This window comes from Pygoscelis adeliae, unplaced genomic scaffold (genome assembly GCF_000699105.1).
Source record: "Pygoscelis adeliae isolate BGI_AS28 unplaced genomic scaffold, ASM69910v1 Scaffold387, whole genome shotgun sequence".
Taxonomy (NCBI): domain Eukaryota; kingdom Metazoa; phylum Chordata; class Aves; order Sphenisciformes; family Spheniscidae; genus Pygoscelis; species Pygoscelis adeliae.
Genome location: NW_008825115.1, coordinates 1,258,620 through 1,271,817, shown reverse-complemented (window position 1 = coordinate 1,271,817; position 13,198 = coordinate 1,258,620). Strand labels below are relative to the sequence as shown.

Sequence of the window (13,198 nt, the reverse complement as noted above, 5' to 3'; positions counted from 1 at the left end):
TCCCTGCTGAATGGCCTTGATGTGATCTGAGAGCATCAAGTAATCAGAACCACTGCATACTGTGCTGGAGTTCACGCTTCCCCCCCTTCGCCATCCCTGCAGACTGTCGCCACCAGAAGCCTCTGAGCCTTGCAGGCTCCACAGATGCACCTTGCTGCGAGTCCAGGTCAAAGAAGAAGAGAACTTAAGGGCCAGTGAGCTCAAGGCACAGGGAGGCAGGAAAGAAACCCTGAGAAGAGTAAGTGCTTCTCAGGTGAAGAATGGCCCAAGATTAACACCAACCTCACCGCCCCGGCTGCACTGGAGATTTGTGTGGAAGTGCAGACTAAGATTCTCCACACCCAGCTCAGATTGAGCCCATCAAGACGGGACTCTGCCTCCAGGACAGATCCAGCACACAGCCACTGGAGCCTGCTGGGAAGCCGTGGAGGCCACAGGAAGGTGCCTTCCCCACACAGAGGCATTCCCAAAAGCTGCTGCAGCCCCAGCATGCCCTGGAGCCGCTCGATGAAATGCTGCTTTAAAGCCCCTTCAATCGCACAATAAATCAGCAAACAGCACCATGCATGAGGGTCAAAAAATTAAACTCCAGTGCTGTACCACAGCATAGGACTGAGGGAATGACTTCCTCTGACTCACGCAGTGAGTCACTGCTGCAGCATTTGTTATTTGTACTAATTATTCTTTGCTTTATATGCTCAAAAAAGGCACCTCTCCCTCCTCCTCCAGCTTTTCCTGCGATGACATTTCAGCAGCCATAAAACGCAAGCCATCTCTTAGCAGAAGACAGCTTCTTCTGGAGACCTAAAACAATGATTAATTCTTCAGGCGTTTTAGCTTCCTTTTGCACAGGAGCATCAGCAATACAGACAGAGGGATGCTCAGAGTCTGAAGGTGGTGGTGAAGCCTGGAATGTCCTCGAGTAACTTTTCCCTTGATGCCTGGAGGGGAACCGCAGACTGAGCCATTTTGGAACAGCATTTTCAAGAGCACAGGATCAGGCTGCACAGACACCCCACGGGGAAGGGCTATTCGCAGAGACATCAGAGCCGGAGTGCAGCGCGACTGCACCCAGTCAGTCCAGGTGGAGCTACGCAAGATGCAGACCTGTAACTAAGGCTGCTCCTTGCAGGGTCTTGAACAGCCTCAGCTGTCAGAGAAGTCAGCAAAGACAGCCTGTTCAGCGCCTCGTGGTATGTGGACTACAGACAGGCCAGTCAGTCCACCAACAAGAGCGCCATTAGAGGAAATGCGGGCGCTCGCAGCTGAGCTGTGCTGGCAGGGAGGGTAACAGGGCTGAAGTCCAGGACAGAACGGTACCCCGGACAAGCAGGAAGGAGCAGCTCCATGCAGCCTTTACCAGACACCAGCCACTTGAGCTGCAACTGCTCCAAGCTCCTGCAGAGCAGTTGGCTCATATCATCCATCTGGTTACAAGGGCCTCAGGATATCCTGCAGAACAGGAAAGGCCTGCAAAAAAAACACACGTTCCACCTCCCCGCCTGCCTCTGCTCCCTTCCTGGCTCAGTCCTGCCCAGGAGGGAAGCAGCCTCAAACCTGCCCAGCAGATCACGTCGGAAGCGCTCAGCTACATTTACTGCTGCTGCCTGTAAACCTGACAACAAACTTACTGAGGGGAGTCCACTGGGTCTGGAAATTTCAAGACCAGCTCCCTCTGAGGGCATTTCTGAAATACAATAGCTCAGGATACCATAAACAAATAACTCAAATCTTCAGAGGTGTTTTCAGCACTCTAGATGTTATCCTCACATAAACAAATGCGATACTGGCAAGGATTCTGGCTTTCATGCTGGCTGTATGCACACCAGCAAGTGGTGCTGCCCAACACACTGTTGACTTGTCCAGAAAACAGTTGGTGCTGATGACCTACTGCCCACAGTTTTAGGCAGTTTCCCATCATCCTAACCCTAGCTCGGCCCTGCGGACGGATAACCCTTAGCAGGTGGGATACGTTACGGGTGATCTTGGACTGCATCCTGCAGTTCAGCTCCACCCAAAGGGAATTTTATCTGTGCTCACAAGGAGTACACCGCAACATGAGCTAATGCACGATAACTGGATCTACATAGAGAGATGCTTCAGATGCACAGTCCCAGCGGTAAATTCACCCTTCAACACTAGTCCAGCTCATATGGATGAAAAGAAAAAAAACCCAAAACAATGCCTCGGTAACTACACTGACAAACAGGACAACCACTGCCTGCTCGGCTATTGCCAGCACAAAAGCTAGTACAGTAGCAGACTTTAGAGCTCATGGAAGAGAAACCTCCTGAAGCAACTAAATAGACAGAAACCACATCTGTTTCTGAAAGTCCCATGCACTGGAAACAGTTAAAAGGTGGGAGGACGTTAGGGAAAGCTGTTCTTTGCCAGACTTCTGCTTAAGGCCTCTGCTGGAGACAAGGCATAGGCCAGACTGCTGGAGACAAGACACAGCCCAAACAGACTGCTGGTCTAGCCTGGTGTGATCATTCCTTTATTTTTAAGGAATGACTCCTCTCAGTCAGCCCAGAAGCTGCCCAGAGGGTCAACAGTTCCCTTCTGGAAGCAAGCAGCAGCTGCAGCAACTGCTCCTCTTAGCGTACGGCCCGGAGTAAACTGACATTATGGTGGGATTTGGACCGATTGCCTCTTAGGCCTAGGGATTTACCTGCAGCTTAAATGAAGCCTCAGGAACAAGATTCAGACATGGTAAACAGAACATCTTGTCTGCAGTCGGACTTTAGGAACAGGCAGGGAGCTTTTAATTAGCTTTGAAGTTCAGACCAGGCTTAAGAAAGAAGTTACACTCGCTCCTTCTCTCCATACTTTCCCAGTTGGAAAAACAGACCAAGTCTCATAACTGGCCCCTAATTAAGAGGCTCTCACAGAAGGCAGGTTACATATGGGAACAGAGTTAGGTGGTTTTAATTTATTGTCAAGAGCCACAAATAAATGAAACAAGCGTTAAGTGTGGGGGCTGTGAACTCCCGCTGAGGGCTTGAAGGGGATTGCCTACCACTAAGCACATCTGGGCTGATGTAGGCAGGGCTTCCTCGCTGGTCTTTCAGCAGGTCATCTTCACTCACGAGGTGCTTTCCGAGACAGAAGTTTGTTATGGTTATTCGATGAGTCCTGGGGAGAATCAGAAGGCATCAGTGAACAAAGACCTGCATGAGTCAAACAGCACAAACAGAGGAAGTTAACACCAAAACAGAGGTGTGTCTATGGGGCTTTTTGGGAAGCTTGAAGTACTGGGAAAAGACAAGCAGAGCTGTAAGATCAACTCCATCCTGATGGGGAGGGGTTCCACACCTATCAGTATGGCTTGTAAGACTCTTACAGGGGAGTAAGAGAACCTCTTTTACAGCTATGAAGTCTACATCCAACCTGAGCGGCTTGTGTAAGCGTGGCTGTAAGCACAGGGTGCTCACGTAACTTGCCCACCTTGCAGCCACACAGCTGCCTTTTGACCAGCCTCCCAGGAGTCGACTGACAGCACCCTAGCCAGCAGTACAGCACCAGGATCTGCACTGTCGTGCTTGCTGACCATTGTAGGGAGTGTTAAGAAAGATGTTTATTTTAACAGCTGATTCTCCCCGACGCTTCCCAACTACCATTTCTAAAGGCATCTTCTCCACACAACATTTTCTGGAAGCTGAGGGAAAATACCCTACAGAAGGACAGCCCTATGCCTGCCCGCTGTGCACTGTTTGCTTACGTGTCACCAGCAGATGAGCTACAGGACCTTTGATCAGATTCAGTTTAAGCACTTTTGCGTTACCCAACAGTCCCACAGCAAGAGTCTGGTGGCAGTTTTACCTGATCTGCAGGACTATTCTTCACATGAAAGTATGCAGAACAAAGAAAGTCTAGTCAACGTCCAAAAAACCTCCTACAATGACGTACTTCAGAAAAGGTGAGAACTGCAGGTACACACAATTTCTGTATTAAGATACCCCTACTTCCCTATGGTATCGCCAGCTCCAATTAATGAATTTTTCCAGGGAAAGTGAGCTCATTACAAAATTACTACCACATTTAATCTTCCATGTCACTCAGATAATTTGGATTTTAACATACAACTTAAAGAACTGAACAGAAAAACAGTCTAGAAAATTCTATATTCTTGAAAAGTATTACACAACTAGAGCCTGAGAGCATGAATTAAGTCAGTCAAAATAACCAAAAAATATTTCCAGCAAATCTAACAGACGAGTGAAATAAAACCAAGTGTGGGTTGGCAACAGAAAGTTGATTATTAAGACACAGACTTGTGTTTAAGAAGTGTTAGCTTCAACTGTCAAGAGACTTCCCTGGCTGAATAACCATCTGCAGGATTTGTTAAAGATTTAAAAGACTAAGTGTTCTAAAGGACACTAAAGTGTTCAGCGTTGCTTGGTTTTATTTAGTCACTGAAACTTCATCTAATCTGTAATCATCCAACTACTGCACTGGCTAATTGGAAACCTTGCGAGGCCTTAACATCTGCATCTCGCAGGGGACAACGTCTGAGGGATTGTCATTAGCCCAGGGCATAACATGCCTGGTTAAGACTTTGCAGTGATGTGTAGCTACCTTCACTCCCCCACCAACAGAAAAGACCTGGCTCTTTTGTGAGCACAGCTGGAGCACAACAAACATTTCTGATCAGCCCAAATGACTGGTCCTCTCCATGGTGATCTATTCTTACGCCTCACCCACCCTTTCACATGACTCACTGCTGTAGAGGCTACAGTTTTTCCTCACCAAGGCTGATGGTCTTGCTAGTAAAAAGCAAAAATGTAGCATGTAATACAAAGAATGACTTTGGCAAGTGCGTTCACAAAACTTCAAATACCTCCCCTTCCCTGCTAGTGGGGGCCCCTTGTGCAGCTTTATCAGTGGGATGCTCCACTGCACGCTTTGTCCAGAAAAGGAGGGAAGCTCTGGGTGGATCCTTTAAAGCAGCAACCTTTGTCTGCCTCTTCCTAGCAAGGAGGAGAATCAAAGCAGCAAGCAGAAGAAAAGAGATTTATCTCAAAGCAGCTCTACAGAAGCGACTTAAAACAACTTACAGGTGGCCCTGAAAACCACTAGCTGCTCTGTGTGTGGGGGGGAACCAAGAAGTTCAACCTCAGCAGGCAAAATCTGTTTGCTTTCAAACAGTATTAGGGAGGAGAAAAAAGCAAGCTGTGACCACAGTGATCCTGCATGCTTTGTACAGACTCTGGAAGTCTGCAGACCTAAAGCCTTCCGGTTTTTTATTCATTCCACAGAAAAACAGACAGTGTGAGAAGACAATGAATTCCACTCATTCTTAAAGTTAGTGCAAAATACTTAGCCAGTAATGTAATATTGAAGGACACGGCAGAGTATCTGAACTGGAACTAGTTTGCCAACTAAATAACTACATAAGCCAAGACAACTAAGAAAACTCCAAGGAGCCACCAAGCCAAGCGCACGCTGCCACCTCTCACTCGTGCTGAACTCATGCCCCACTGATGCTGTGCGCTCCGCTCCAGGAGGGCTGGTCCCTCCTGGGCCTGCACAGCATCCAAGACCTGTTGGACGTCAGTGCATTATAAACCGAGGCTTGCATCAAACCAGCTAATGGGAACAAGGAAGCTATTTCAAACACAAATACACAGACTAGACAGAAGAACTTTTGTTTAGATAAGTAAATATTTTACTGCTAGCAAAAACACAGCAGTGCAACAGTCAACGATTTAACACTGCTGTGATTATAGTACAGACTGCAGTGTTGGGAATTCCTTTAGCATGGCAGAAAGTGAATTATGTGAACAGAACCACTTACCACGTTTTAATCTTTTTTTAATATACAAAATAAGCATTTCTCTTGCAGGTTTCTGAATTACTATAAAATTTAGTTTTCAGAAGTTAGAATCCAAAAAGAAGTGCTGATATGGGGTCACTAAGCTTGGTGGAATAGTGAACTATCTAGGTTGGGCTCAATTAATTTTTGGAGATTAACTCATGTAACTTTGAACTGGATTTGTGTTTTTGCGCAGCCTGCTTCCATTTCTCTCACCCTTCTCACAAGAGAGCACTCTCAACAAGTGCTGCCTTCAATTGTGTTTCTAATAGAAATCTGCTTCAGGGAAGAAACACAAGACAACTGCCAGAACAGCAGCTCTCCAGCAGACTTACCTTTTGTTTAGCACCATATTTCCTAGTTTCAAGTCTCTGTGCACAATATTTTTCTGTAAAATATATAATAGCATAACATGAGCAAAAGCGTATTTGTTATAGAAGTATAAATTCGATACTTGGACAAAAGCACTAAGTATCTTTTGAAATCATGTCATCTTCATTCTCAGAAATAACCTAGATCAAAGTTTCAGGTCAGGTTGCATCCTGGGTACTTCGTGCACTTCATTTTCGATTCTGGTCAGAAGGACAGAACAAGCAAATTTGCTACTTTGAACACATAGACAGACTTGACTGAAACTAAGAGGCCTGAAACTGAAGTGTCCAGGCTCAGTAAGAGCAATATGATGAACATTTCCTCAAAAGATATATGCTTCGTTGCTCTGCCGAGGAAGGATGGGTGTCCCTTGTTCACAGGGTAAGGAGTCAAACATCGGCAGAATCTGTTTTTGTTACAGTAATTTCTAGCTCATTGATCTCAAAACTTTTAGCTTGAGGTTCTGATCTCAGAAATCAATTCTTACATTGTGATTTATTTTGCTCCAAAAGGAAATAGCTTGAAGTGTTTCCTGCATTTGATTCACCTCTGCTCTCCTCTTCAACCACCCCTTTCTGAGGTTAGGTAGTTAACCTGATCTGCATTTAGTCCAGCTGGCCCCTCTCCACAGTCAACAAATGCTACCTTACCATTGAGAAACTTGAGGGGAGGGGAAGGGAATGCTCTTTTATGGCTTGCGGCATGAGGTCTTATGCAGAACACTGTTACAGGGAAACAGCTGAAACATCCATGCTCTGCAACCTTGCCACTGCCTGCACAAGGAAGTTTTAAAACATCTATTATACTAATGTGGGAAAAGTCTTCCAGCACTGAAAGGGATAACAAAGATCTTACCTTATGTAATGCTTCTACCACTCGTACCACATCATAAAATATCACTACCGTCTCCCGCTCACTGAGTCTCTTCTCTTTAATGACATAATGCTGCAGATTGATCAGATCTGCTGTTTTGTCACTGAAATCATGAGCACAGAGACAGTCTAACACAAGACAAATGCGCTTCTTCATTTTTCTGACCATTCTATTGGCTTCTAGATCTTCTATAATTTCACAAGCTCGGTCCTACAGGGAGGCAAACAAATAAGCCATATTTCAGGGAAGCTATCCGGGCATATGTACTTAGATACAGAGCACTAGAGAATAACTAACTACATGGTGATCTCAAAATAAGCAAATGCAATCACAGTGCTTGATCTTTGCCCTGAGTTGGGATTTCAAAAAGAAGATACATGATGTCTACTTAAAGAAGCCAGAGACAGTCTATGCTGTTTGACTTTTGGACATGAGGAAAAATTTCTTTCCTGAAAGAGTGGTTAAACATTGGAACAGGCTGCCCAGGGAAGTGGTTGAGTCACCATCCCTGGAGGTATTTAAAAGACGGGTAGATGAGGCGCTTAGGGACATGGTTTAGTGGGCATGGTGGTGTTGGGTTGATGGTTGGACTCGATGATCTTAGAGGTCTTACATCCCACTTAACTCTCAAAAGCCCCTCCCACAAACTTGCTGGTTTGTAGCAGCAGCAGTGGTTAATCTCAGCAGTGTGCTGGTAATTCTTTACACACAAGAACGGGGTCAGCACGAACTGTACGTTAAACAAAAGCAGCTCAAGCCAAGAGCAATTACTGGCATTCCCCCAACCTGGATGGTGACCAGCAGTACCTGAAAGAGCCCGTGATGATGAACCACTCCTTCCTGGTTGTGGAGCAGGGAAAGGAGAGAATACTCTGTGTGCAGCAGCATCTTGCCCTGTCGTTCCTCCTGGGTTTCTATTCCTTTATCACCCCTTTCTTCTAAGGTGAGAATCTTCAGGAAAAGGTAAGAGACCTTTACAGCTCCCAGAAGAATCCAAATGGCCCCAAATCTCTCTTACATTTTAAGTATTCACATGTGTTTAACAGCTGATGTAATTGCTCTGATGTTTGCACACTTGCCACAAACCTGTTTGAACTAATGCCTGTGCAGAATGCATAGCATGAGCTTGATTAACACAGAAAAGCTGCTCAGGTGGTTTTTTGCAAATATCCCAGGTGATTTTTCCCACTGGATCCACCCCCATTTCAGCCACAGCAAAGCAGATCAGAGGGCTCCAGGAGAGCAGCACAGCAGCCACAGAGGCCTCGTCTCAGGGCTAATCTCAACACCAGATCTACGCCTGGCAGAACTGCCCCACCGAGGGGAAGTTCCAGCAGCCATTTCCGACAGTGCACCGGTTCAGCCCACACCACACACTACTGCAAGCACTTCTGTCGCGAGAGCTGAAGTTACAGCCCTGAAGACCTGGAAGCCCTGCAGTTTGCTTACCTTTAGCTGATAAAAGTCATCTGTCCCATCCTTTCTTGCCAAACACTGAACAATACTTGGCACAGGGGAGTTACCTAAACGTGGACCTAACAGCACAAAGCAAAAACAGACTTGTTTTCCTTTAAGCAGCAATGACTAATTCAAGGTTACATCAGTATGCAAGTGTCACGCAGTTTACAGTAGTTTAAACTAAGTTCCTTTTTTCCAGGAGACTAAGTGCATTTCCATAAATTACAATCTAAGGAAAAAAGTGGTATCGAATTCAAACCTTTTGGGACAATGTTTCATTTGTTCACTGGAGAAACATTTAACAAAGGCCCACACAAGGCACAGCTGTTTTCAGAAATTCAAATTTCTGCATGCCTGAACCATACGGCTTTTACATTTCCTAGCAACACCCATGGCAACTGCTATTACCACACCTCTGAACCCAACTGCCACCTCTGCAGGGACTGCTCAGGTATACAGATTAGTCCAAATTTCAAGTTAACATACAGTCTCCACTCTTCAGTTTAAATCAATGAGCTTCCAATCGATTATCCATTGGTTTCCACTGAAGTCCATCACGGTTTTGACAGTTTATGTAACTAGTTCTGAACTAACAACTACTCTAGCAACTCTCAAAAGGTAGCAGATTAGTCTGGCCCTGGCACATACCACTTATAATGACCATCAGTGCATTATTAAGCTGCCTACATGCTGATTTGACAGCATATTCCAGGCAAGGAGGGTTGAACCTCTCCTCAGAGCTCTAACCAAAAAGCCCCCTGAATGAATTTGCTCTTTAACAAAGTTTAAGAATGCAGTTAAAAAAAGAAAAAGAAAGGGTGAAAGCAAGGGCTCATATTTATCTTAAAAGCCATGCCTGCCTTGCTATACTAGCATTACAAATCTCCTTAGCTTGACTAGCTGCAGAAGCTCTAAGGGCTGCTGTTCTGCCACATCGGGTGAATTGCACTCTGAGGTAAGACGCTAAATTACACATCTGCTTTGCCTCATTTCACAGTGCCTTTTATTTCCAGTTTTGCAATCAGTAGCTACCTTGAAAACCAAAGAAGAAAACCCTCCCTGCTTACCAAGTATAAAAGGGCCCGCTCTCTTGGCATTATTTCCAGAAATCCCTGTACAAAGAGCTTTTGCCTTAGTGGATGTTTCCCCAGCTCCTCTGTCTGATGCTCGCCGCTTCATCCTTGGCTCTTGAAAGAGAAAGAAGATCACATTTGATGAGCAATCGAGTTAATTTCTTATACTATCCCTTATTTCATACTGGAAGGCTTTCACCTACTGATGCACTCGTGTCTCTGCCTACTTGTGTTTCTACAAAGAAGCTATGGCTCATTACTGATAGACCAGTTGTGGGTTGGAGGCTTAATGCATTTTTGAAGGTATAAATCAGCCTCGTTATTCAAAGCAACATTTCCTAGAACAGTTGTTTGAGACACATAGTGGGAACAAGTCAAAATAATTAAAGCTTGTTTTACAGCAAAAACAAGTTTGCAAATTAACATATTCCAAAGAACTCTGAAAGAAAATGCCTGAGTTATCCTTTTGTATGGGTGTCTACTTCTGATTCAGCCTATGGACTTTTGTGGGTTCCTTCACTGAGGACTTCCCACCAGGCACTGCAGCCAGCTCACCCAGTAACTCAGAAGACTCAAGTCTGTTCCTCAAACAGCCAAGAATGCACAAAACTGACCATAAAAATGAACAATATCTTTCACCCTTCCCAGCAAGGGCATAGAAGACTGAAACATGTTAGTTATTGTGAGATTCAGTTAAACTAACAATGATTTTTTTCAAAAATGTATTTTTAGTCTTAAAAGAAGTTCCCTCTCTCTCTCCTTGCACATCTTTAGGCTCTGTTTTATTATGTCATCATCTATCTATATCCAATGCAGCTGGATTGAGTTGAACACCTGAAATTTGAGACCAATATATAAAACTACCACTTCAGTCTCCACGTGCAGGAAGCAATGCTTCGTTTAGAATTAACACACTATTACCTGCCTTCAATGGATACTCCAATGAAAGGAAACACTGTGGTGCCAGTACACGTGCTCTCTTGCACTACCACTCCATGCAAAGAACAATTTAATCTATTAAATGTGAATCTCATGCTTTGCACCCAAGTATTTATTCAAGGTCCACGCAGTACTACAATTCAGCACAAACAACTAAAAGCTTGACTATCTCCTATTTATTCAGGTATGGCAGAAAATCTATTTCCAACACGCATTTTCTGCTGCTCAGAAATCTAAAGAGAACTTGAGGCGGTATTGCAGAACCACCACCTAAAGAGCCAAATATATTCAAGTCTCTGCGACTAAAACACTTCTTCCCCAAAGGAAAGTCTCATTTCAGTTTAGCAGGAAAAGAACCCTTGTAATTGCTGCCAGGCTAGCCTTCACACGCTGCATGCTCACTGCAAGCATAAATCAGCTCCATCAGACTGAAGCTTTGTTTCCGATACACCTCCTCTTCACCTTTATCTCTTGGAAAATAGTTTCAAAGACTTTCACAAATATCTAGACATTAAATGCTCGTGCTCTAACATTTCAAAGATTTTTTTTTTTTAGGGGGGGTAGGGGAGAGGAGGAACTAAGCACAGATCCATTTTCTTACTCTGAGCAAGTCAAAACCAAGCCCCGGTAGTCTTCCCTAAGAGGTTACTACAGCAGACTGGGAAAATATTTTTGGGTTGTACTTATTTGTTTTAAAAAAGTCCCAGTGTTTCACCATGTAAGAGACTGATAAATCACCACACTTTGAATGAAGTTTACCCTCTGGCAGTCCCACCCTTTCTGTGGACACAAGCATGATCTCATCGCATTAATTCATCTAGCAGTACCTGTCACCAAGATCGGAGATAGCAGGAGAGATAAGGTGAGAAGTCTTGCAGCAGACTTTGCATCCCTGCACTACCAACTTCCACCAGCCGTTCAGATCTCCGACAGAGAAGCGTTACCAGGCTCAGCTAGTTGAACACAACCAAGTCCTGAGCCCCATATGCTCCTTGTTCTCTTCATTCCGCATCCCTGACCTAATATTTGATCGTGCCTTATAAAATTCTCCACTCCTTGCAACATCATCATCCCTGCTGGAAACGTATGAGTAAGATTTCCACTGGAGAAACCCCACTGCACAGAAACTCTGAGATAATGACCGTTGTGCAATCCCAGCTGGATAGGAATCACTGGTGCAAACGGCGTTATCGTAAACAAAATAATCTGAGGACTCACGTAGTTCAGCATCAACTGTATCTTTACTCTTCTTCCAAACTAGGTTTTCCAACGTCTCAGGAGACTGGAGTCATCACCTTGGAGAAGGCTGGATGGTCGAAAGGTCGAGGACTCTGTAATGCGAAATGAGATACACTTGATGCTGCGGTTCTGGATTATTCTTGATTACGATAACGTGGTATGCATCAAAACTTCTGCAGCTTGAAACATCTGTGTTTATTTTGGCTTAGAAAAGGCCTGAAGCTCCTGATATCGCATGAGAGAATAAAAGGGCTCTTGAAGTTCAGTCTCCAAAGAGTCACAGACGCATGGCCCTGCACAGCAAGACACACACAAGCGTCAACGATCTCAAAAGGCATTTTGTGATGCGAGACAGACCTTCAGAGCAGAAACAAACACGTTCTCCATTTTAACCTCCACTACGTGGTACTAGCTTGCCTGTTTTTAATGGTATTTTAAATACACCCAAGTTAGCAATAGTGCCACAACAGAACCTTCGCCACTGGAAGCCATTTTTAATCACAGTAAGAGTTAATGCTTAAAGTTTGGACTTGAACAGAACAATTTCTGCAAGAGGCAAAGAATAATACATTGAGTTTTATTCTTATCAAATCCCCACTGCAAGTTAATTCCTCTTTACAATTTATATTCAGCCTCTTAAAAAAAATCAAACTAATTCAACTCAAATTCAGTACTGCTTAATAGTTCATCTAGTCCCATTTAAAAGGGGAAATTTAGGATTTAAATCAGACACTCTAGAATTTAATCTGTAGCACTTCTACCAAATGCTTAAAGTTTAACCCTCAGATATTGCACGTGTTACATATTTGTTAATCCTAGCTGGTTTACTTTACCAGTATCCAGTTAGATCAACTTAAAAATGCAAAAGGAACATTTGGGATGCAGGAGTCAAGCTCCCAACACCACCCAAAACACAACGCAGTATTATCACCTGGTCCTGGGGCATCTGCAAAGGCTGCTGAAGATCCTTCTGAATTAAAGTACTGAAGCTATTAATACTTTAACAACATTCAGAGCCTGCTCCAGGTAGCAGGACGCCCCGGTCAGGCAGACCCGTGCCGACGGCGTGCTGGCAGCCCGCTCACCCGTGCACCGGCTAGCTAGCACTTTCGGTATGAGTCGTCTCAGCACTGAGAGCAAGCGGAGGTGCCCCAGCCCTACCGCTGCTTAAAGGACATCCACCGACTTAAATATCACAGCTCCAACACAGAATACTTGTAAGAGCAAGCAAGAAAAACACCAACGTTAATAGTTGAGTACCCACTTAAGACAATCCTCTGCCACTCATGGCACTGTCTACCCAGTTTCCCTGCTCCCTACTCAGTTCCCGCTGCTTGGGCTGCGCCATGAGAGTGGCAGAGCCCACCAAAAATCTCAGGGGCCCTCAGCAGCACCCAGAGGGTTTGCATGTGAGCACTTCAGGTTCCTC

General features: G+C 44.7%; 1 protein-coding gene across 1 annotated transcript in view; it reads right to left on the bottom strand.

The window, feature by feature from the left end:
* Positions 1–11,862, bottom strand: part of STK40 (serine/threonine kinase 40) — a 15,905-nt gene extending 4,043 nt beyond the window's left edge. The window contains exons 1-7 of the mRNA XM_009328213.1: positions 11,749–11,862; positions 9,586–9,705; positions 8,510–8,595; positions 7,868–8,011; positions 7,043–7,270; positions 6,151–6,203; positions 3,020–3,135 (exon numbers count right to left, since the gene is read on the bottom strand). Of these exons, the coding sequence (XP_009326488.1) occupies positions 3,020–3,135; positions 6,151–6,203; positions 7,043–7,270; positions 7,868–8,011; positions 8,510–8,595; positions 9,586–9,697 (739 nt within the window). The 5' untranslated portion in view covers positions 9,698–9,705; positions 11,749–11,862. The remainder of the gene's footprint in view (positions 1–3,019; positions 3,136–6,150; positions 6,204–7,042; positions 7,271–7,867; positions 8,012–8,509; positions 8,596–9,585; positions 9,706–11,748) is intronic.
* Positions 11,863–13,198: the final 1,336 nt, after the last annotated feature.